A 25,449-nucleotide genomic window follows, 5' to 3' on the forward strand; every position below is an offset into this window, starting at 1 on the left:
GGCAAACCTATTTAAGATGTAAGGCTGCCAAGAACCAAGTGTTTTTTATATCCTCTTCCTTGCTTAAGTATTTTTAAATTTTCTCCTTACTGCAAAGATCTTGGAATGGTGTGACTCCATAGTAGTGCTATGGGGAGTTCAGTGTCATACAGCTCTTTTGGCTCTCTTCCCCTGCTGTGTGGTGGTACTTACAAATAATGCCTTCATGGGAAAAAGTATGTTAACTAATCTACTTCTTCTAGGCTTTCCTTTGTATATTCATGCTCTCATTGTTTCACATGTGTGTTTCCATATGTGGCCAACCAGTTTCTTTCATAAGCTACAACCTCTTTATGACTGCTGTGTATTCCTTTATTGCTAATGAGAATTGGGTAGTGTGTCTCAGGCTGTCCCAGAATAGTACAGCCCATGTAGCTTCCTATCTCTCCAAGACAAACTCAGCCCCAGAACTGGCTTTCTTGAAGTACTAGTATAACTGAGAAGGAATGGGAAGGAATTATTCATTCATTAACACAGCTCTGCCTTCTTCCGCCCTTTTTTTTTTTTTTTTTTTTGACAAAATACTTCCTAAAGCTCCCCTTCATTATTATTTTATTATGTTTATGAGGCTCAGGTACTCAGCAAGAGTGAATTTCAAAGCAGAGAGCTTGCCACCTCAGAATCCTTGCTTGACTTTGTCCTTAAAGCAGTAAGAATTTAGAGAGTGAATGTGGGGCCTGGAGGGTGTAAGAAAGTGCCTTGGTCTGTGTAAGTAGGCCTCAGACCACAGTAAGTTTTGTAAGTTAGAAGTCATCCAAATGTTTTTCACATGGCAGTAAATGGGTATAGTCAGCACTGCACACAATCGCTTGTTTGTCTTCAAAAAATGGGAGAAGATTCACTCTGGGTTCATTAGCTGGTGGGCCCATTGTGTGTGAACTTGTGCTGGCAACAGCCTCTGATAATACTTACTCTTCAGAGTTGAGAGCGTCTGGCAAGTGGAGATCCTCACAGGCAATCCTCTCAAATTACTATGGGATGTTACTGAAGTAACCTTTCTTTTCCCAGAAGTAACACAGCCTTTGTATAACAAAAAAACATTAGCTGCAATGTTAAGTTAAATAAACCAGCAAGCCCTTGCTGTGAAGCCGTTTCTTCTGGAGGGGAGAAGGGTAAATGGGAAGTTGCGTGGTTATGTAATATGCTGTGGAGACAATATCCCTGTGCTCCAACACTAATCGGAGTGTTTACAACCCTCCCTTTTGTGTTTTCTACTGAATAGCACAAATTCCTGTGGGGGACCTTTTACATTACCGCGGGAGGTTGCACAAAGAGCCCATTTGACAGGGACTAAGCAGCATTGAATCTCAAGTGAATAAATGAAGCAGGTGGCACGCTGCCACAGTATTAGTGCATCCAGTAGCCCAGGGATTATGTTTGAGGCTGTTGGGAATGAATCGGTCTGCTTCTTACTGAAACAAATTCCCTTGTTGATGAGGAATCCTGAAAAGGATTCAAATTATGCAGGTGCTTAATGTAACAGAAACTTGCATTGTAAGAGGCAAAGAATACAAAATTCCTTTTAACATCGCTGTAAACAGGATGCATGTTCAGATGGAGATGTGTTCCTTGGCACAGGTTGCCTCAAGTCCCATCCAGAGAGTTCCTCTATTTTCTTAAGATTCCAGAGAGTGGCAGAGACGATGCAAGGCCATGATTCATTATGCAAGACAAAGCTGAAGTCGATGGCTGCTCGCGTGAAGTCAGTAGCAACGTCACTTGGAAGGCAGGCCAGATGCAAACGCCTCAGTACTTCTACTGGTATTAACGGCTTTTGAAGTTTGCTGACTTCACACCTGTTATAAACTTTACCTCAGAACGGGTGTAGACATGCGCTGCTTTCATCACTGCTAACGCTTACATTTCCTTGCGTATCTGCCCAGAAGAGCACTCGGGTCTGCCCTCAGCGGCTTCAGGGAACTTCACAAAGTTGTTTTACCGTTTTTCCCCCGCCCGGACGTCACTCACTGAAGCGCAGGAGGGGCGCATGGCACCCTCCGACAGGGTCCCCTCGGGCAGCGCCTCGCCTGCCCGCTGTCCTCCCCCCACCTCCACGCCACCCCGGGCCTGGGGACTTAAAAATCGGGGGCCAGGGAACACGCGAGCAACGGCTCCGGGCGCCCCCCTCCCGGCGCGCCCGGCGCTGGGAATTGTAGTCCGGCGGCCGAAGCCGCTTCACCACCCTTGCCGGTAGGTGTCACAGAGGGAACTACAGTGCCCGCCATGCCCTGCGCGCGGGAACGGTCTCCTCCCCTCCTCCCCTCTGCTCCCGCCCTCACGGCGTGGCGCGTGCGCAAGACACCCCTCCTCGGGGGCCGCCGGCGCACGCGCCTCCCGTCCCACAGGCCGCTCCCCCGCCCCCGGCCGCCCCGAGCCGCCGAGCGAGGCGGCGGCGCCTGCGCGGTGGGTAGCTCGCGCCGCTCCCCGGCCGTCCTTGGGAGCCGGGCAGCGGAGGCGGAATGGGGCGCGAGGCGGGGCCCCGCGCGTGAGACCGAGGCGGAGCCGCTGCGCCGGCGAGCGGGACCCCGACGGTCAGTGCCGGCGGGCGGGGGTCTCCGGCCCGGGACCTGCCGTTCCCGGTGAGGGGGCGCGGAAGCCGCTTCCGGGCTGGCGCGAGGCGGGGTGGGATAACGGGCGGCGGGGAGCCGCCCCCCTCCCCCAGGCGCGGTTGCCGGGTGGGGGAGGGGCCGGCCCGGGCAGCCCCGGAGGCTGGGGGAGGGGAGGGGCGGTTGGGGACTCCGCCCCCCTCGCCCCCCTCAGCCGGGGCGCTGCTGTGCCCCCGCGGAGGCCACGCGCTCGGCTTCCCCGACGGGGGATCAACCACTTCAGGTGACGGGGCGGGGCGGCCTGCGGGCCTCGGCCGAGGGACACGCCGTGCGTCCCGGCGGCGAGTTCTTCGTCGGGCTACTCAGGAGAGGGACCTGGCCCCTGTGCGTTACCTGCTGGCCGGCTGGTCCCTCCTCTCCGTACGGGGACGGGCGTCGTGGGCTCCAGGGTGGGCGCCGGGCGCCCTGTGCAGCCGGCTGTCTGAAGCCTGGTTGTGCTCTGAATCGTGGGGCGCTGACCGTAGCTCAGGCTCCCATGAGAGGTGTGCTGGGCCATGGGCTAGCTTTCTGCGAGGCTGTTCTGGGGTTGCTTTTTTTTTTGAAGGGAAGAGGTCAGGTTTCTTAATTCATTTACCTTCACCTAGAGGTCACATCTTAAAAACCAGACAACTCTTACAGTTACTGGCTTTTTTTTGCATCTACTATGTTTAGCAAGTCCCAAGGATGCTATATTTTCAACCTTATAATGTTGTTTGGAAAGCGTGTGTTACAATACATCGTATGATAGCTGAGTGGTGTGGTTGACACGCCTGAGGGATGCGATGCCATCCACAGGGACTTGGACAAGCTCAAGGAAGGGGCCTGTGTGAACCTCATGAGGTTCAACAAGGCCAAGTGCAGGGTCCTGCACCTGGGTCAGGGTAACACCTGATATCGATACAGGCTGGGGGATGAAGGGGTTGAGAGCAGCCCTGCCGAGAAGGACTTGGGGGTACTGGTGGATGAAAAGCTGGACATGAGCCAGCAATGTGCACTCGCAGCCCAGAAGGCCAACCATATCCTGGGCTGCACCCAAAGCAGCGTGGTCAGCAGGTCAAGGGAGGAGATTCTGCCCCTCTGCTCTGCTCTGGTGAGACCCCAGCTGGAGTCCTGTGTCCAGCTCTGGAGCCCTCAGCACAGGAAAGACATGGACCTGTTGGAGAGGGTCCACCAAAATGACCAGAGGGATGGAACACTCCTTCTGTGAGGACAGGCTGAGAGAGCTGGTGTTGTTCAGCCTGGAGAAGAGAAGGCTCCAGGGAGGCCTTATTGCAACCTTCCAGTACTTAAAGGGGGCTTGTAAGAAAGATGGGGACAGACTTTTTAGCAGGGCCTGTTGCGATAGGAGAAGGGGTAATGTTTTTTGAACTAAGAGGTGGTAGACTTAGACTAGCTATAAGGAAGACGTTTTCCACAACATGGGTGGTGAAACACTGGTGCAGGTTGCCCAGAGAGGTGGTAGATGCCCCATCCCTGTCAACATTCAAGGTCAGGTTGGATGGGCCTCTGAGCAGCCTGCTGTAGTTGAAGATGTCCTTGCTCACTGCAGGGCGGTTGGGCTAGATGACCTTAAAAGATCCCTTCCAAACCAAACTGTTCTATGATTCTATGATGTGCGTGATATATGAGTAAATAAGAAGATCTTACTTTTAAGTGCTTATGTATGTTAAACGACAAAGAAAATACCAGAAATCCACACTGATAATTTGAAAGTATCTGTTTCTAAGACTGGTGTGGTTTGATTTCTGCCACCTACCCTGGTGGGTTTTTTACCCTTTTTATCAGTTGCATAAACCAGATGGATTTGTGTAAGTTATTTGTATCAGCAGAGCAAAACAGCCATAATTGCATTCTTATACCTATTTCTTACCTGGAAAATGCTTGAAGCACTTTCCATGCATGTTCAGCATTGCTACAATGCACCCATTCAAGGGTGATGTTAAGGCTCTGTTGGATGTGGCGCAGGATTGTAATGTGTGTGGATTTATTAGTGGGCTTAAAGGAAAATGGGAGAGAGATCCCTTAGATTTGGGTTTTGATGTCATTTGAGGTGTTGCATACAGCTTCTGATGAATGATACCTTACGGTGTACTCAGTTCATTTTAGTACAGTCTATACATAGTATAGTTATGCAGTCAGTGTGACACGAGAGGCTCTTTTTCTACAGAGAAGTAAAATAGAAATAAAAAAAGCTTCCAAACTGTTGTGTCTTTGAGTTTTTACTACTTTTAAGTGTTTCAAATTTATTGAACCCCTTGCTGTAGTATTCTAGATAGCTAGGTCAAAAATAGGGTATTTATTATGGAAAAGCAGGGAACTTTACATTCCATGTTCTAGGGTTCTCATTTCTAACTTTGAGAAGATAACTTGTGTTCTTTAGTCTTCCCACATCTGAAATGGAAAATAGGAATACCTACCTCAAAATTTTAACACTCCAGGTGCAACTCTGGCATTATTCTGTCTTAGTTAAGGTGTATTCAGGAGTGGAGGGGCATGTTTTGTGTTTGTGTTTGGTTTTCTTTTTTCCCCCAAAGTAAGGATTTCCCTGTAAAACCCCTGGTGTGATTGTAGTTATACAGGGGGGAAAAAAAAATTTCCTGTAGGGTAGCTTACTTCCATTTCTGTATGTACATGTCTGTACCGGATTATGTTGTCTTGGTATTGCAGTAACTGCATTCTTGCTTCAGAGCTGCATGGCTTAATTCTGTGCATGTAGTTAAACCAAAACTGATGTGCGTATGCACTGTATCTAACACTTTGGGGTTCTGATATCAGCTGCACCCTTTAGGCACTTCCCTAATATGTTTTAGCTGTATTTTGTTACAGAAAAGGTTTGAATATTTTCTGAATAAACACTGCTGTTTCTTACAAGCTGTTTTTAGACTAATTCGGAAGATGCCAACAAATGCATATCTACTTTCCTTCTATAAAGCTTGGTGTCATGTAGCTGGCCTCAAAATGCCAAAGTAAAGTATAGTATGACATTTATCTTCAGTTTATTGTATGTCTAGTATAACCTACTAAGCTTTTCTCTGAACGAATGCATCTGATTATTTTGAATCCATGAATGGTTCACTACCCTTAAAACTAGTCATGGTTTGCCATGTGCCAGCTTCAGATTTTCACCTAAAGAATTCATCAGCTCTTTCTGCTGTTCAGCCTGAGCCTTATGGACCATAGTTTTCAAATTGTTGCTAAAAAAAAAAAGAACTAAAAAAAATATATCAAATGAGCCCCTAGTTGGGCTGGAAGTAGCCTGTGGGAGGCTTGCACTTAGGCTGCATCCCCAGACATGGTGGTGTTGAGAGGTGATTGCTGTCCAAATAACAATTAAGTCTTCTGCCTGCCATGGCCGAGAGTTAAGGAGAGTTAAGGATACAGGTCGATGGTAGAAAAAGGAAAGGCATGGCTCCTTTGCTGTCCACACTTACCCTTCCCATCCTAGCCACCCCTCACCTTTTGGGCTTGACATCAGCGAATACAAGCTTGGTTGAAGCTTTGAAGGTGTAGTAGAGTGAAAGAGCCTTTGATGTTGGCAGCAGCAACAGCAAGCCTTCATCTCTGAAGCTGATAACAGCAGGAATCCTGTGCTCCCCACTTCCAGTTTTTCTTTAGGCTGCAGAAGAAAGTAGGGGATGGCCACTTGCTTGGGCAGCTGTTGGGCAGTGACATGGGAAGGGGTAGATGCAATTGGCCGAGTAAGGAGTGGTGATCCACTAAGGAGGCTCACACAACACTCATTTTACTTAGGTTTCATCAATAAAGTGCTGTAACAATTTTGAATTAGTAGGGAAGAATTTGTGAAAAAGATACATACAAAGTACAGTGGCTTCAGTGGATAAAGTAGTTTATTAAGAAGATAAAAAACAAAGTTAATACCTAAACAAAAGATGACTGACCAAAAACACCTTGGAAATATAATGGGGATTCTTAGTGTTATTTATTATTAGTTGTGCATTGAAAAGGCAGAAGGTGTCTTTTTTCTTGTCTAATCTACCAGTTCGAAAACATGAGGCCACAGTGCTTAGGAGCGATCAGTTCATTACCTACCAGTAGTATTTCCTTTGGTAAGTAAGTAAGATGTAATTAAATAGGGGACATGGTTTGGTATTTTTTCCTTGTGTAGCATCTGTAACACTAAGTAAACAAAACTACAGATAATTAATATTTCCCAGTTTCTTCCAGAAGCAGCTTGGCATAACATCCTAACTAAAAAATAGCAACTAATTGCTTAGTAAACATAGAATTTTATAATAATAAATAAGTAATGCATAAATAAAGAAAAAGTGCTCACCAGTTGCTAAACCGATATTAATATAAATCTGAATAGGTATAGTGAGCTGTTTAATAGCTTGAATGAATGTGGTATGTAGCCCAGTTTAAAGAAACATTACTAGAGAAAATGTTTAGTTCTAAATAATCAAATTTAGTATCATCTTCTATGTGCAGAATTAAGTCACGTAATTGTTCTGATATAATAATGATTGAAGGGCATGAGTTAAGTCTCTTCATCCTTATTGGTGTGCCCTTAGCTGTTAATAGTCCCTTTGTCCATTGTTAGTAATTGTCCATTTGTTTTAAGTACTGGGAAGATAATGTAGAAATATAAACCTTAAGCAATCAGTGCAACTGTAAAATTTCTTTAAAAGGAGGTTTACAATCCTTGGTGTTACAGACTAATTTATGGTATGACCTTGTAGGCAAACCCTGGCTTGCTTCCATCCAGGCTGCTCTCTTTCCTGGAGGAAGCAGGCTATGGCTTAATGATTCTTGCCAGCTTAATGATTCAGCCCAACACAAAGCACAGCGCTGGGGAAGACCTTGCATAAGTGTGCAGAGATGCCCTCAGTTTCTGGGGCATACGCTTTTGCATAGGAGTAGGTGCTGCCCTCTTCTTCCATGCAACAGAAGGGGCAGCTTTGCAACTGGTAGGAGCAGATTTCTCATTTCCACACTGCCTCTTTATTCTCCTTCTTGCTTACAAGGAGCTGAGCTTTTTTAGACTGGCTATTTTGGTCTCTGGAGGCACACAAGGAAAGAAAGGGATGAGTGATGGCTGCTTGCATGAGGTGGAAAGGGGCCAGATGGCTGCTGTAGAGGAAGAGTGAGGAGCGAATGCTCAGTGGTAAGGTTTGACCAAACTGAAAATTATTTTAAGGAAAAAAAATTTAGTTTCAGGAAAGGAAAAAAATTTTACTTGTACATTTGCTAGTGGTGAATAACTCTTCACTTGAGTCAATTCATATAGTTATGTATAGATAAAATGTGGTTTTGTTTCATTTTTGCCTGCTGTAGTATGAGAATTTCACATATTTCTATGACCTAGCTTCAGTCAGTGCATGAAGTTTACTTCCTGTGTTACAGTTTCAGTAGGATCCCTGGGCTTCTGTATTATGAGCAACTGAGCTTTGTGCTAGCAGGCAGGCAGCTGGCAGAAGGGCACTCTTGGTACTGAACATAGATCTCTGGTACTACCAGAGCTTGAGCTGGATGCATGGTTTTTAAAATCACAATGTATGATGGTAATACTGTTAACTTGACACTTGTGGGAAAATTGATACAGTGACAAAAATTGCAGCTTCTCTTTTTCACAAAAAAATTTAGTAAGAATTTTGCAAGAACATCACTTCTCTTTAAAACCATACCTAACTTTTTAATAAAAATAGAAGTTACACATAAGAATTAGAAACTATAATTTTAATGTTTTTTTTCCTACAACAACTTTTGTGAAATTTAACATTTTAGTTACCCTGGTAATTAGGCTTATTGGTACTTAACATTTCTAGCCTGTCCAGGTGTATTTTTTAAATATGAGCATCACCAGTCAAGGTGGAGAATTTTTTTGGATGCTGCAGTGAAAATAAATTTTCACTGATTTTTGTTAGCCTATTATTAAATTGACTGCTAAATATAAATTCTAATGCTAAACATGCCAGCAATTAAACTTTCCGATTTCGTCGTATTTGTAGTGTTTTTCTATCATGTTGCTATGGTCATGCATAATTCTTGGTTATTGTTTTCCTCTGTCCAATACACTGCTTTCGCATACTTGATATTGAGTGTATTAATTTAATATTGCCCGATGTAAGATAATTAAATTGGCACATTTTTTACTGTATTTGTAATAGTTAACTCCAGTAGATTTTAATACTGTAAACCAAATACTATATAAAAGCATAATGCTAATCTGTACAAAACATAAAACACCTTTTTCTTTTTTTTTTTTTTTTTTTAGTTGGAGTCAAAGAAAAGTATGATCTGACACCCTCCTGCCACAAGTTTTCAATTGTGGTGGCTTCAAAGGAGATGCTATTCTTTTAAGATAGCCTAAAGAGCTTTTCATATTTGATTTTTTTTTTAATTGATTGAATGAGGTAAAAATGTAAGAGCTTGGGGAAAAAAACAACAACTGATTGAATAGGTTTACTCAGAAACTTGGATTTTTTCAGTCCAGTGGTTTTAGCTTTTCTAGTTCTTTAGATGTTTTTATCTTTACGAATTCTGTAAGTTTTCTTTGTGCTGCCCGCTCGCAATCTAATCTTAAATGCAGAGATCTTTCACAGGTCATGCTTCTGCAGTTTTAATCTTGAAACCTGGTGTTGCAGTTCTCCAAAATTTAAACAGCTTGTACCACTGGTGATCAGGTGAGTTTTTATCAGTCATGTTTTGAAAAGGATTTTAAAAGTTGTTGGAGGAAATTAAATGCAACTTTCCAGCTGAAAGAGGAAGTGATGAATACGTGGAGTTTGTTCTTTGTTTTCTAGATGGTTCTGTAAGTTAATGTGACTGATATACTAAGATGTAGATTCAAATCCAAGTTCCCTGACAAAGATAATTAAGAAGAACTGATTTTCTGGCAATGACGATCACAGACATGTGTTGGAATATGTCAAAATCTGTATATGCGAAAAACAATGGCGAAGTGGCATCAGTTGTTATCTGCAGCACTCCTCTTCTGTGCTACAATTCTATGATATTGTATTTATTTTATGATAAAACTGGCATACAGTTTTCTGTTGTAGTTTGGCTTCTTTCGATGGCTAGTTCCTTATAAATCCTCTTTTGTAAGTTTTTAATGTGCTATTTCAGTCAGACTTTGAAAACATCTAAAAGGTACACAGATGCCTGTTACAGAAGTTTGCAGCTAGTGTGTGTCATTTGAACAGGCAGTTACAGATGCAGATTTTTGACGGGTAATTACACTTGGTGTTTTTTAGTACTTAAGAGCAAGGATTTCACCACTCTTAAAAATGCCTTGTGCCGACACAGGCAGTTTATTTTCTTTTTGGGGCGGGGGGAGGACAATGGCACTATTTTGTCTTATGTATACTAGGGCTTCCATTAAACTACCTACACTAATTTTGTTTAAACCATCATGATTTTTTTTGTGTAGGCAAAGCTACACAACAGATTAGGGAATGGCAGTCAGAACTTGTTTGGTCCTGTGCTATCAGATAGTGAACTTTTTTGCCAGCTGTGAAGCATACATATTTTTAATGTCTATTTGTGTTATTATTCCATTAATTTTTATTATATTTGGCAAGTAAATTGAAAACAGCAATCATTGTGAATTTCATAAAGTGTGGGGTTTTTAATGATACTCTGAAGCCATAGGATTGCCAAAAATTATTGCGTTAGATGCTACAGACTAGGCTGAAAGCTAGAAAATATATGGGAATTTAATTTTAAATTGTAAGAACGTTTATACATTTTTCTAGAAAGCTGGTGTTTCATGTGAGTTTCCTTGTAAGGCTGTTTGGCTTTGTAAATTGGCATAGAAGGCAAATACTGCGAACTCGTGGGTCCTGCTGCTGTTTCGGGAGTCAGTAATTTGACTGATCAGTCTTCCCCTTAGCTGCCTCTGAAGAAGCCTCTGCTGGCTGTGGAGACACATTCCTGCTTCCCAGCGCTCCGCTGCAGGGAGGAGCTGTGGAGACCGGCTGCTGCCCCGAGCTGGGGGTGCCGCACCTTGCCTTGAACGTATTTGTGAATATTTTCAGTGTTCACGTGCATGACATTCAGCAACGTCTCAGCCCTGGAGGTGGTGATGTTAATCATAATTAATGATCTGCTGAGCTTATAAGTATTTAAATTGACTTTCCCCTTGAGCATTGAGTGAATCTGGGGCAGATGTAGAAAACAGAACTTGTTAACCCCAACTCCACATAGGTACTGAAAAGAGTAACTAAAAATTTAGAAATGACGGGCTAAATACTTCATGTGGTCTCCATGAAGAGTTGGCATTGGCATTGATGGGAATATATCTGAAAAGAGGAGATGATATAGTCCTCTTCTTGTGTGGAAACTTACACATCATGGTAAAAAAAATAAAAAGATAATTTTCTTTTACATATAGCATGTTTGACAGACATTGGCATCTCTTCCAGCAGGTTGTGCTATAGACGTAACATGGATCAATAAAACTATTATTTTGTTGGCATGGCTCAAAACAGATCTCCAGATGGAAAAAGCTACATCGGAAAAAAATCTTTTGGTGGGTAAAACTGCATCTACAGCAAGGCTTTGCTAAAAACTGCTGTGCTGGGAGCACGGAAACATTATACTCCTATCCATTATAGTTAAGTTGGGAAAACATTTCCATGCAACACAATCTCCAGTTGATTTTTCTCAGTATGGGCCTAATAAAACAACTGGTGAAGGCAAAAGGGGAGACTTTCCTTTTACTTTGGTTTCTAGGTCAATAGCCACTGATGTTAGCTTGATAGTATACAGGACTCTCTAAGCCAAAAACAAAGGTGCTGCACATAGACAATTATTAAATAATCACTAAAAATAATCAGAGGAGCTGTTATATAAACAGTTTTTCTAGATCAAAGTCTTTCTTTACTTTTCCTTTCTGCTGTTACAGTAGAATGGGTTTTATCTCAACTACCGTAGTGCTGTTTGAATTTAATATTCACTGAAAGTTTGATATGATTTGCCGGTGTTACATTAGAACATGCAGGGTTTTAAACATGAAAAAAAATCATACATGGAAATTGATCATCTGTGTTGTGTATCACACTATGAAGAGATCCAAGCAAAGCCGTTCTTAGTTTCTCCTTATGTTACAGCGTTGTCAGTTCAAATGACAGCCTGTAATTTATAGATCTCTTTATCTGCATTCAATAATACATGGTGGCAAAAATTCAGTGTAAAGCACAAGAAACTTAACGTTCACAGTTTTAACTCTAGAGGTTTTTGTGTCATTAATATACTTTCAAAAAAAACGCTGGTTTCTGGGAATGAGAAGGCCTTAGAATTGAACATTCTTTGCCTTTGGTAAGGTAAACCAGAATGTTCATAGTGACCTCCCAGTCACATAATCCCAAAGGATTATGAAGTGACTTCTGTAAAATGAACTTAATGCTGTTTGAAAATTCTATGAATAAAATAATGGTCACAATTCAGTGGAGAAGCATGGTACTTCTAATTGATTTTTCTACATCTGGTCTGGAAGATAACACCTCAATAATGGATTAAAAAGCGACACTGTCTGGATTCAGCACGCAGTGCTTTGTGCAGCATGTGTGCTCTTTGTCGCTTCCTCTACGTGTTAAGCAGGTTTATGCAGCTGACCAAGCGTAGCTAGGCTTCGTCTGTCCTCAACTCTGTGTCCTAGTAGCTGGTAGCAAGGGGCTTTTAAAGGGCAAAACAGCAGACACAAGTTAAGCAATGTTTGTAGGGGGGCATACCCATTCTGGTTTCGTTGTAATTGGTATGGATAAGAAAGATGATGATAATGCAGCGGCACTGGCGTCTGCTTGTACCTGTCAGCTGAGTATATTCCCAGAATTTCCATAGAGCTTAAACTCTACCTGCTGGCAGGAGCCCCACAATGTGTTACTGCATCTCTACTGCTCACGTTGCTTTTGCCAGGTGAATTTTTGCCGTTACAGAAATGCCAGTGTGTCATATTGCACGTTTCTGGTGTGTAGGCATGTCCCAGATTTGTTACCAGTGTTAAATCCAAACCAAAGTGTCTTTAATATTTGCTGTTTACCCTTGTTGTTTCTAGTATTTTAGCATACATTAGCTAATGCACTCTTAAAAAAAAAAAACAAAAAACAAACACAAACCCCAAAACTAGGCTATATATAACCTTAGATTTTTTTAATGGGGTGATGGAACTGGGTGTGCAGAGCTCTGGCCTCTCTAGAAAACTAGATTCTGTTCTCTGTTGCCTGATCTGTCCTGGTCAGTCTGTAGATGCTCTTGAAAGAATAGCAGAAACGCTTAAAACTCCAGTAAAATATTTGATGCCAAATCCATTGGCTTCTCTTCTGCTTCATTGTGTTTTTTTTTCACTCTGGTGATTAGCAGTTGCTTTTTTAGCAGTGTTTATAGTACCTTCAGCTCAGCTGGTCAGGGTTTTGTGGTGGTGTTTTTAACTGACTCCACTAAATGGACTGCTGTTCTCAAGTTGGCTGAGTTCAGGTACGGGGGTGCGAATGAACGATGCTGTAGTTGAAATCTCTGATAAGGGGAATTTGTTATTAAATAAACCCAGCCCAAGAACTGATAAAAGTATAAAAATCAGTCTTAATTAGCTAGATCATCAGTTGCTGTACGACTTTCTGCAGACCTTTGGTGACTAGGGATTAGACAACTCTTTGAAAAACTGGTCAGAGAATGTGCATTGTATAAAACTTGTATATAGTCCTAAGGGCAAACAAAACCTGAGGTGATGCTATGTTTATAGCAATTATTTGAAAAGTAAACTGCACACCTTTTATTGCATTTTCCTTCCTTCCTCTGCTAAGTGGTAAAAAGTAAAGCTTCCTGTTCTGTTTTACAAGCTTTAGTGTTGGCACAAGTGGGAATTTGGAGAGGTGTACAGGAGAAAAGGAACAGAGTTGTCACACCAGGAATAATTCTAAGACCAATCTAAGCAATAGTGGGTATTATATATGTTGTACAATGAGGCATTTCTGAGAACTATAGGAGGGTTTGATACATTCACAGGACAGTTCATATTATTCAATTCAGCTCTCAGTAGCCCTTATAAAAACTACCACATTTTAATTTGGGCTGAAAATTGCTTGGTTGGGTTTCTTAGGCTGATATTTAAAAATTTAAACAAAATGCTTTAACCAAATTCTTTCAAACTATTTCTGAGAATTAAGGTAGCAGGAAAGAAAATCTCTTTACTGTACTTAAAATATTTTGGTAATCAGGCAAGCCTTTCTAATGCTATTTGCATTTTAGCATGGAAACCTAAATTTGGCTAGAGATGACCTCCCAGGTTTCCTTGCTTTTGTGCCGACCATGGTTTTCAGAAGCCTTAATTAGAATTGAATGTGGGAAAGGGAGAAGATGGCAAGGGAAAACCTGGGAAACAGCAAGCAGCCAAAAGTGGAGATTAGATGAGGCACTGGGTGTGGAGAAGAGAAATGGTGAAACTGAAGTTGCATACGCCTGGGTGCAGAACACCTGCGTGGTGAGGAGGAGGTTGTGAGAGAAGAGGTGCAGTCCTCACGGAGCAGGAATTGGACTGCAGGAGAGAGGAATGAAGAAACTCATGGAGAGGGTCTGTGCCTGGGAAGCAGTGGGACTAGACCACGGAATGGGAAACAAGTCCTGCTGGGCTTGAGTATGATTAGGGGAGGAATTGGTATTGGGTTACTTTGTGGCAACAAGACCACGGTAACCAGGAGCAGGATTCACAGGGGAAAGACTAGAGAGTCCCAAAAAGTTGACCAGCACTTTCTCAGGAAGTTTGAAGAATGAGAAATTACTCTGTGGGTGGGCAGTAGCAGCTGTGATGCAAGTAGCTGATGAGTCAAGATACTCCTGAAAAAGTCTGGCCTGGGTACAGTGCCTGTCTACCTCATGATGCAGAGCCCAGACCTTCTGCTTGTTGCTTCAGAAAAACATCATGTAAAGCGATTAAACAGCGGTCTTTCCTGTGGTTAGCTGGCCAGTTATTTCCAAGAATACCTCTTGTATATATTGTTGTGATCATAATATAATGCACCACTTCGAAACTGCTTCCATGGCAGTTGATTCCGCTGGGGAAAGAGACGTGGCAGGGCTTGCTGAGATATCCCTGAGGGATGGGAATGAGGGTGGGAGCCATGTGTGGCATAGTTCGTGTAACCTCTGTATACAGCTTTGGTCATTGCCCTGTAGCAAACATTTGTGTCTAGGCTTTTCTCCTAGACTCACTGCTTTAGCTTGCTCTGGAACACGCAGCAGGATGTAAACTGTCGCAGCATGCCTCACCAGGGAAGTAGGGTGTTATGGCAAAACTGGCAGCGTGACGGCACAGCCAGTGCAGGAGCAGAGTCACAGGACAGGGGCTTTTCCTATGCGGTTATGGTCAGTCTCTTCTCAGGTGTGCTGTCTCTGGAGCAAAGCACTTCACTCTCCCGTGGGGGTCCAAGTTTTGTTTTTCCCAAGATGTCTGTTGGAAAGAGCCTGTGAATTGCATCTTGAATGGAGCTCTACAGAACTTGTAGACGAGAGGCTGTGATACTGTTTTTCCTGAAGTGAACCAAACTGGAACGCATATGCTAACACATCTGGAGATTTTATCATCACATGATTGTGAGACTTTATCATAATGTGATCAGAAGCCTTGTTTCTGATATTTTTTAAATGTCTAGGGTATTATTTACTTTTTTATTTCAAGGTTGTCTCTACTTAATGAAGAGTTAGAATACCCTCAATAAAACAGAATAACCTGGGAAGTGCTACATATTTTGAACATGAGCTGGCTCCTCCAACAGTCCGCTCAAATATGGATGTGGTCTATAGTTCTCTGATTGTGAGAGCTAAGTACTTCTGTGTATTTGTAATATTGCTACTTCTGAGCTGGCATGGACTCTCAGAGCAGAACTTGAAATACTTTGGATGGTGCTGTAATTGCGGCAGACTTTATCCACCTACGGGTAAATGAGAGAACACACAAAGCTGTTTATGTTACTGTTAGAGCTGATCTGATGCTGGCATTATTTTTGAAGAATGTATTGCTTGCTCCTATGTGACTTGAGTTGTTGTGTTTACACACTCTCTTTTAAAGTAAATTTTCTAACATTCTCATAGCATCACATATCCCGTAAAGTAATGTTAGGTTTAGGAGCTGAATGCTGGTAAGCAATTTGTATTTTATTCTCTTTATCCAAAAAAATCTTGTGAAGGCCCTTCTTGAAGCTTTAATTCTTGCAAGTTATGAAGAGTGTATGACTCACAAGGGAGTTACTTAATGCTGTGTTTATGTGATTACTCATGACCTGTGAGAGTTTAAGCTTGCTTTACCTGTCTATGTGAAGCACTTCCCTTTTCTTTTTCCTTTCTTGGCCATGTTGCCTTATTAAAGAAAGGGCACTGTTAATGTACCTGAGTACTACTTGTTTAAGTAAAACAGATGGCCTCTGATGTGATGTTGCTATTTGACTGCGTGGTAGCATTTCAGCCAAAAATGCTTGAGTGAAAGTGGTGTTTTGTATTCAGGTTTTCAGTATGTTTTAAAAAAATGCATCTTTTTATTGCAAAACACAGCTTAAACTGTTGTGTTGTGTTGCAGTAATAAAACCTCAGAACAATTTGAGTAAAACATAAATGGTTTATTAGTTTTAAGCTAGTAAAAACTTTGTTCTCTGCCTAAGCCATTCCTGTAGCTGACAACCATCAGTAGTAACAAGATCATTCATTTGAGGTGTACTTTACAGTATCATCTACCCTCAGAAGGACCATAGTGTTAATGGTCTCCCATACTTTGCGATAGTCCGAGCAAGATACAGAACTTAGACGTGTCTCAGACATTGTATAATCTTGGTAAGTAACTTAATTCTAACTCTATCTTCCCATCTGCAAGTCATCTTCAACCATCTCAGCAGTTGTGTGAGTACCACTCAGTTTCTGAAGTGCCTTGGCATGCTTAGACCACAAGTGATAGGTTTTGTTCTTTCCTCTTACAGTTCATTACTTACCAAAATGGAGCTCTGCTTATTACTAGGATAATTTTTATCCAAAAGCAGTGTGCCTCATTTCTTTGAGTACCTCCGGTTTCTTCACATATGTCCAGACCTTCTGGACTGAAGGCTTACGATGAGGACGCACTGCTGTGTTGTGAGTCTTGCTTTTGGGTAGTTATGATAGAGGAGGTTCTGGTAGCTGAGTGAACGTTCCCACTCTGCCTCCGTCCTTTGATTATGGACTTCTTGGGACTAATTTCAATACAACACCCAGATTTTCAGAGAATGCCTGTTTGTGGCAAAATGGAATGAACTGGGGACACCCCCCCATGCTTCAGATGTGGTCTTGCATAATGCTTGTTGCAGAAAAATTTCCTGTGTCCTTCATTCTGCCCAACAGCTTTACAAAATAACATCAAAATAACATCTGTGCATGCCATCACCTGCTCTAATTTGCTTCTGCTGTTGCAATTGGTTACAAAGCACCAGACTCAGTGCAAAACAGAAATAATGGAGCCTTCTGCACTGAATGAGAGAGCTGTGAGTTTGGTCTTTCAAACTGTGCCTCTCTAATGTGTTCGTGCTGCCTTAGATGACACACTGTAATAAGTGAGATCTATTAGAGTTGGCTGTCATGTCTCTCTGTCTTCACTTTTCCCCCCCCAAACTTCAGCTGTTTAATATTAAATTTTTACTTACTAGATATGTAGCTCAGGCTGAATTTTTTAGGAAAGAGTTCAGTTATTTTCAAAAATGAGGCTAGGAAAAAATACATTCCTTGGCCCATGCAGGCTTCTTCCTCTCCCCAGCCCGCATTCCTGTGCTTGGTGTATGGTCTTGAAAGATTGTGGTGATGTGATAGCTAGGAGCTTTTGTGCTAAGGTCATACCTTGTGCTTTCCATGTTTAAAATCTCTTTTAATTTAGCCTTTCCTTCGGGGATAGAAGAAGGGTCACAGTTCTGCATGTGTTCAGTAAAGGCTGTTTATTTTTAGTACTCAGTTATTCTGAAGGTTCAACTCCATGTTGAGCCGGAAGATGGTTCAAGAAACTGCATTTTGGGAGTACTAAGAAGAATAGCTATGTCTAAGCAGGCACTTGAACTGTGAGGAGCTCTCTCATGCTGTCACGTAACAGCAGTCAGGGCTCCTGTGGAAGAATCAAAAGTCAAGTGAGCGAGAACTGGTGGGATTCGAGGAGGCTGCTGCTGGTAGGGAGGTAGGGGAGAAGATGACTTCTTGTGGTACTAGGGAGAGACTGAGAGCCAATGGGAGAAATGGGGACAAGGTGAGAAGGTGAGGTGGTAATCATGAGGAGACAAAAGACTGCAGCAGAGAAGAAAATCCAGGAGGATTTCAGATAGAAGAAACAGAGGAAGAGGCGGGAGAACTGTATCTGCAAGGAAGAGGTGTGCGGCCAAGAGAGTAGGAACCAGCTGAAAAAAGAACAGGGGAGGGGAAAGTGGGAGACCGAGCAAGGAGCTTGGGTCACAGAGGTCAAAGCAGATGAGGAACATGTTGTGTGTGATATACTGAGGTGAAAAAGAGAAATCAATCAAGGCAGGAACTGTGGGTGTACTGACACTGGGTGGTAAAGAAATGGAAGCTTGAAGCTATGGGGAGAAACGCTAAAAATGAAGTGAAATCTGGGGAGATGAAGCTGTGCGTGCAGTATCACACCACCATACTGCTCAAAGAAGGGGGTTGCACTCCTGGCATCACGATGCTGCCACTCCTCTGCTTTCCATCTTTAGTGCTTGTCGAACTCTTCCACGAGCCAGCTCAGCAGCAGCAGCCTGTTGGGGCAGCTAGCAAATGAAATTGTCTCACAAAGGGGTCTTATGAGAGCAAACTGCTGGGATCAGGTGTTTGTGGTAATGGGGGGAGTAGCATGACTGTCCCCACGGAACAGTAGTGAGCGGTTGAATCTCCTGACAGGTGAGAACTGCATTGGTGAAGAAGAGGAGCAATTTGAAGCAAGAAGCCTGCTGCAGGAGAGAGTTCAGGACTGAAGCAGTAACAGGTTGGGAAGGAAGGGTCATGTCTGAGAGGGAGAAGTTGGCAGAAGAATCAGCCTATTAGAAATGTTCCGTCTCAAAACGCTGAGAGGATCCATGATTTTTCAGTCTTGCCATTTCTTGCTGTCAGCAAAAGTTTATAAAAGCCAGAGGAAAGATGCCGATTTGTATGGCAAAATCAAAGTACGTTAACATCCATTATTAAAAGTGGAAGAGGTTTTTGCGGTAGGCCTAAAGGCTCTGATTCTGCTGATAAGCCTTGATATAATTTAAGCATGGTGGAATTTCTTCCTTATTTAAAAGCCTAGGAAATTACACCTATAGGAAAGTAATGCTTTCTTAAAGTTGTAAAATAAACAAAAAATATGAAACATAAGGGCGGTCTTAATTTGTTGCATTTACAGATGTACACCATTATCTTTATTTTTAGTTAGTGCCTCTATTTTACCAAGAATAAAGAATGAACAGTATTAAAAGGCCTTATGAATATGTAGTTTCTCATCACAATTCTGTGTCTTACTGTGCCCTATTCAATTCCTGATCTGAGTAACTGTTACATAGTGAGATACTTTGTTTCATACATACATTACATTTTCACTCTGCTCTGCATGCAGAGAACTGAAAGATGAAAGTTAAAAAACGACAAACAAATCAGCCTCAAAAACCTGCCACCACCACTCCCCAGCCCATGTAGCTGGACACAGTTATGATTACTAACCTGGAAAAACACAATTCCATATCACGTTTTTTGGTACCAATCTGTAAATAAGACCCTAGGAGTTGAGTAACTGAGTACAACACTGCTAAAGAATGTTGTGGAACGTGTGGGCTAAGTCTGGCTTCATCCCAGGAGCTCTGCCGGGGTCTAGAGGCAAAGCATGTGTGTCCTTATTTTCCAGGGCAATGCCTTTGCAATGGCATTGTCCTGTCCCTCTGTGCACTTGCCCATATTGCCCATGCTAGATGTGGACTGAGTTGTAGGCGTGGTCCATCCTGTTCACTTAAAAAAATTATGTGTAATATTTTTAATTTAATTCCATGAGTTACTGTTTAAATACTGTCTGTTGTTTAACAGCTTTTGGTAGATTTTGCTGGGGTTTTTTGGGGGTAGGGGTGGGGGGTTTTTTGGTGGATGAAATGCAAACAGGTGCTGTGCAGGAATTTTACAGGTTGTTCTGATACTCAGATGAGATGCAATAGTATTGCCAGTCTGTGTCATTGGTAATATTGAAAATGCTTGTGTAGTTGAAAGTTTTCACCTTTTTTGATATCTGTAAGACTGAAGCTTTAGATACCTGGACATTTCTGCTAAAATGTCTTATTGGAGCATGCCATTTACTTGTTTAAACACAATATCAAATTGGCATAGCAGTGGAGTATTTGATATCCACGAAAACACAACAAAACCCAACAAGCATGACAAAAAAATAGAAAATGGCTGTGCCTCATGTTAATGCTATTCTCTTTTAAAGAGGCTTTGCTTTTGTGTAAGAAGTTATACTCCAGTTTGTATGAGGTATCAGGAGTTCGTGCTTAGCCAGTGTGTATCGTTTATTTCTCTTACTGAGAGTTTTATAAAATACTGGCTATGCATGACTGTTCACCTAACTTTGCCAAGGGTTGACTACTTTCTTCTTAATTGTAATCTATACCTTGACATTAAATAGCAGGAGTACTGGAGGTGACTGCAGAGTCCAAACGCTAGTGCAGAAGCCACAGCTATTATATCTGGATATACTCTTGTCATAACTAAAATATTTATGGGAATAGGTTTGATATGGCTTTTGTGTGTAATCTTGTAATGTGTTTTAATTCTGATTTTTGAGTCCATGGCTACACAGTCACCTTGATCACTTTAAGTCTGCAGAGCAGGGCACCTTCCCGCAACTCTCTCAGCCTTCCTTGTGCTTGCTGTGACACTTGTATGGCTGCATTGAGAGCCAGGCTAGGGAACTGATGTAGCTTGGAAAAAAAAAGTCTTATTTTCTTCTGTTTGTCTTCCAATAGATCAGTTTCCTTTCAGCAGCAACACAGCAGAACAGATTTAAGTTGGATTAAAGTTAGCATGTAACCATGACTTTACCTGTTATCCAAGTATACCAGTGGGTGTGGGAAATAGCTCTTTCTTTTTCTGGAGTTCCCTATGTTTTCCTTTCATCCCTTGAAAGAAGGGCTCGTATCTGAGGGTCACCATTTAGACACAAAGGGACAAATTCAGCAAAGCAGACTCCAGAGGTATGGTGTCCCATACAGCATATCTGTTCTGTGGAATTTCTGAAATTTATCTGTGCTAGGACGAGTATTTTGCTTACAAGTTCCATTGCTGAGAATTTATCTGTTGGCTTCCTTCAGCAATTGTCATCTTAGCTTTTATTTGGCTATAACTCTCAAGCGAACAATGTACCAGCATCTGGGTGCAGATGACCTGATACAGCCTCTTCAAATGTGAAGTTGTTGTATACCAGAAAAACATAGTCATTCTTCTTCTACCTTCTTTAATTTGCATTAGCATAATTAGAAGATGGAATTGACTTTGGGTGTCCCCCCACCCACCCTTTATTGCAACAGGCTAGGCAAGTTCTTATTTGCTTGTGTAAAATATGCTTGGGAAAGATGAAAATTATTTTGCCTTAAGTGCAGTGCTCACAAACACTCTGAGCTTCCTGACAGATCTATTTTATGTAAAAAAATTCAAAGTTGGGTAACTGTTTGTTAATAAATATCACCAATCGGTATGCAAGCTGCCTATAAATTTTGTAAGAATTATTTGAAATGTTGAAATAATCCAATACTTTATATATCATGTTTTATATAGTATAATTAGAGACGGCGAAAATAGCAGCTCTCTTATTATGTTAATGTGGCTTAGGAGTTAAAGGACAGACTCTGCAAACACTGAGCTTAGGACCTGATGTTATATTATACTGTGTCTTGACATAAATTGGAGCGTTCACTGTAGAAGGTATTGCTGTTTGTTGTGTTTTCAGGGCAGAGCTCTAAACAAGCTGTTCTGAAACCCGTTGCTTAAAAATGTGTGGGGTTTCTATTTGTCTTCCTCTGCTGCAGGTGTGATGGACAGGTAGCAGAAGATTTCACTTTGATATCAGGGAATCAGAATGACCGAGTGCTTCCTGCCTCCCACGAGCAGCCCCAGTGAACACCGTCGGGTAGAACACAGTGGGGGTCTTGCTCGTACTCCCAGCTCTGAAGAAATCAGTCCTACAAAATTCCCTGGGTTGTACCGCACCGGTGAGCCTTCACCACCTCATGACAGCTTGCATGAGCCTCCAGATATAGTATCTGATGATGAAAAGGAGCATGGGAAGAAGAAAGGAAAATTTAAGAAGAAAGAAAAAAGAAGTGAGTAGGCAACTTCTCCTGTTTCATGCTTATAATTTCTCTTTCTCTCTGAAAATGGCTTAATATTCCCAGTGGAACTTGTTTAGGTGTGAAGGAAGTGAACTTGTACAAACAAGCTTTGTGCAATACCTGTTTCTCTTCCAAAAACCAAAAAATGGATTTGTGTCTTGTTGCGCAGATACAGGTACCAAGCACGTGCCCAGAATTACTGATAAACATGTTTATCCAAAACCTTTAATGATGCATTGGTAATTGCCTGGCACGGGGTTCTTCTAATCTCATTATCTGTTCACATTTTAAGTGGAGGTTTCCAAGTGTATTTCCACATAGATACTTTTTGAAATTGTAGCTGAGGCGCTAGCTAAAACAAAACTGTAAGTTTGACCAGCATTTTGTACTTTTAAATTTGGAAGAGTCGGTTTCAACAACTTTAACCTTTTCCCTTATTTCTTCCGTATTCAGAGTTGGCTACTGTGTACTATCTCAAGTTTTTCATGTGCACACTGCATCATTATTTGAGGAGTAATGAAATCTGTGTCCTTTTCTCTCTATCTTCTCCGTTTAGTCTGATCGTGCAGTTTCCTCCAGCAGTGACTAAGTATTACTGCAGAGTTCAAAAATGTGCAAGCCAACATTGGGATCTGAATTTACTAGAACTGACAGAGTAATGGTTAGAAGAAAGTAAAGCTTTGACTACAGAACCCATTCTTTGTCAGCGTATCAATGTCCAGAACAAAAGTTTTAATTTAAAAAGCATACTCCTCCTCCAAAACAACAGAAGAGAAATCTTACTTCCCACCTTTAGATTTCTGCAGAAAATTTTGGAAACGTGATACAATTTTTATTCAGTAGAGCTTTTCTACATATTCTGAAAGAACGAAGCACTTGGAAACACTAAGCTGATACTGAACACTCTCAGTACCAGAAAAATCCTTACTGTCCATGTCTCTGAAACCTAAATATCACAGCCCAAACATTAGTACTTTTTTAACTGACATTTGTTTTAGCAAAATTTAGAAATAATATTCATCATCTACAGTGCCTGTATCTCTGATGCTTGGAAGTTCTGGATGTCAGTGTACCTTTCCACTTCCTATATGTGAAATTTGGAAGATCAAAACCAGTAAGACAGCACACAATATTCTGGCATGTTAGGATGAATATGGTGACTATATGTAATGTGTGTGCGTATATTTAAATAATTACTCTTTAAGAATTTGCTGCCACTGCACTGCTTTTAATCAAACCAGTTTCCTGGAATGCAGGATTTGTTTCTACCACAGTTTAGAAGGGCTATTGTTATTCACTAAAGACTGTGTGCATAAAAAATACTGTAACTCAAAATTATATTATCCTCCAGTAAAAAACAACAATTTAAATTCCTGCGAGTTCTAAGAAAACTGACTCCTTAGTTTTCTTCTTAATATAAACAACATTAACAGAATACAGAATATTGGATTAGTGATGAAAATTCTGTGTTCATTGGATGGGTCTAAATTCAAGCTATTAGTAGCTGCTTTTTTCTTCTTTGCAAATCAGCTTTCTGTTATAACTCTGGATTAGACACCTCTGAATTTGGAATTGTTAGAGGTCAGCATTATACATGGTGGGTTTCTTTGTGGTGTAATTCTGTATGTCTCATGTGATAGTCCAACTGAAAGCTGAAAAGAAAGAATTCTTCTTCAGCAAATACGTGCAGGTCTGTGCACGTTAGCACTGTAACCGCTTTCTTCCACAAGTGATTACAGCACATTTTATAGCTGATGTAAAGCCATTTTGGTTTCTTAAAAGAAGCTTTAAAGGTATGAAAAATCCTCAAAAACACAAAAATGCAAAATGTCGGAAGAATCAAATTCTCTCTTGCGGCTGTAGTGTAAAAAGCATTCAGAATTTCTTCACCCTAATATAAGTATGTCTTACAATTGCCAGTCAGGTATAAGAGTAAGTTACATACAAAGCTTTCAGTATCTCTCGTACAGTCCAGAAATGGTCATTATTGTAAAATTACCCTGAACAGACACTTTACTTGTGTAAATGACAAGGGCTTTTTACAGTGGTTTAACACGGTTGATTTTAAGAGTTCCCCTTCCAGCTTTGCCTTTTGTTACTCCTTCCATACTTCTGATTCTTCAGTTTCTTCCACCTTTTAAGTTCTGTTGCATGCATTCAGGTTTTTTCTTTTCACTTTTCTGGCCACCTGCTTTGATTTTGGACAACACACAATTTGCTATGGTCATGTAATTTGGGGTTTAAACAAATATAATTGATCATTTCAATGAGAAAAAGACGTGTTCATATTAAATTAAGACAGAGTGAATATTTGTTGAACTTAGAGTATTAGTGAATGAATGACAAGGTCATCCAAACTCCTGAAACTGTACGTAACTTTAATCCTACAAAAATTTTGGGGTATTTTGATAATACTCTAGATGTAAACTTGATAAATGCTTGAAGAGCGGGAGCGTATGTGGAGAGGGAAGGATAAATATCCCAAGGTTACTAATTTCAGTTTTTCAGGTAAATCCTGTTTGCGGGAGTAATGTAGTCTTAGCTTAAGTGTATCAAAAAAACATTTTTGTATGCTAGCAAGGGATCTTTTTGCCTATGTGGTTAGTATAAGGAATTGATATTTTTCATGTTAATGGCAATAACCTAATAATGCACAGCAATTATCCTGTACAGAAATGCTAAAAGTGTTTTGTAGATGATAGAAAATTAAATGGAATATTGTTTTCTATGTGGAATGTCAGCGACTAATTTCTATTCTCCACTCCTCTGTGATAGACTGACTGTTGGTTAGCTGCAGAGTGAGTTAGCTCAGGGGACTTAGTAGGGATTAAAATTAATTTTCTTTCTACTGGGATAGTTTTAACTCAGATCTGTTCCCTGCCTCAAAACAATGCGTGCAAGAACTTCTTCTGTGGCAGCAACAGAGCAAAAACAGAGCTTTTTCAGCAGTAATGGTTTATATGAGACAGTATCCAGCATAATTGATTTTTAAAAAATGAATGTTTAACCACCTGTCAGTAATCACATGTTGATAAAGTAATAAAATAAGCAGTTCCTTGCAAAAGAAAGAGGTTATAAGAAATACGAAGAAAAAGCTATTCTACCCATTAGAATTTCTGTAGGTAGAGAGTCTGTATGCAGTAGATCTTAGTCAGCTTATGAGTTTTACTTCTGAGATCGTTACCGTTGGACAGGATGGGTTCAATACGCAGCTAGGATTTTTTGTTTAGAATAATCTTCATTTTCTTTATATAATTCTTGGGAAAATGGAGGATTGGTTGAATGGTAAACTAAACTATCTTGTGAAAGGACAGTAGTATCATTGGTATGAAGTTGTCTGAAATTTTCAGGAAATGTTTTTGAAGACCAAATCCCTAATGTGTTGGGCCAGAGGTCCTGTATGTTCTTTTGGGATTTAGGTGAGGGCTGAAATACTCTTACTGTTAACTTGGGGACCTGCTCCAAACAATCTTTTGTCCCCAGTTGGGTGTTAACCTTTATCTTCTTCCCTGGAGTTGCTG

At 41.3% G+C, this 25,449-nt stretch overlaps 1 protein-coding gene across 1 annotated transcript in view; it reads left to right on the top strand.

The window, feature by feature from the left end:
• Positions 1–2,483: 2,483 nt before the first annotated feature.
• RALBP1 (ralA binding protein 1) overlaps positions 2,484–25,449 on the top strand; it is a gene marked incomplete at its 3' end in the record, with an annotated part of 35,193 nt that continues 12,227 nt past the window's right edge. Inside the window, exons 1-2 of the mRNA XM_082014627.1 lie at positions 2,484–2,570; positions 21,626–21,919. Coding sequence (XP_081870753.1) covers positions 21,676–21,919 — 244 coding nt within the window. The 5' untranslated portion in view covers positions 2,484–2,570; positions 21,626–21,675. The remainder of the gene's footprint in view (positions 2,571–21,625; positions 21,920–25,449) is intronic.

The sequence above is a fragment of the Phaethon aethereus genome, assembly GCF_964289735.1.
Source record: "Phaethon aethereus genome assembly, chromosome: 2".
Lineage (NCBI taxonomy): Eukaryota > Metazoa > Chordata > Aves > Phaethontiformes > Phaethontidae > Phaethon > Phaethon aethereus.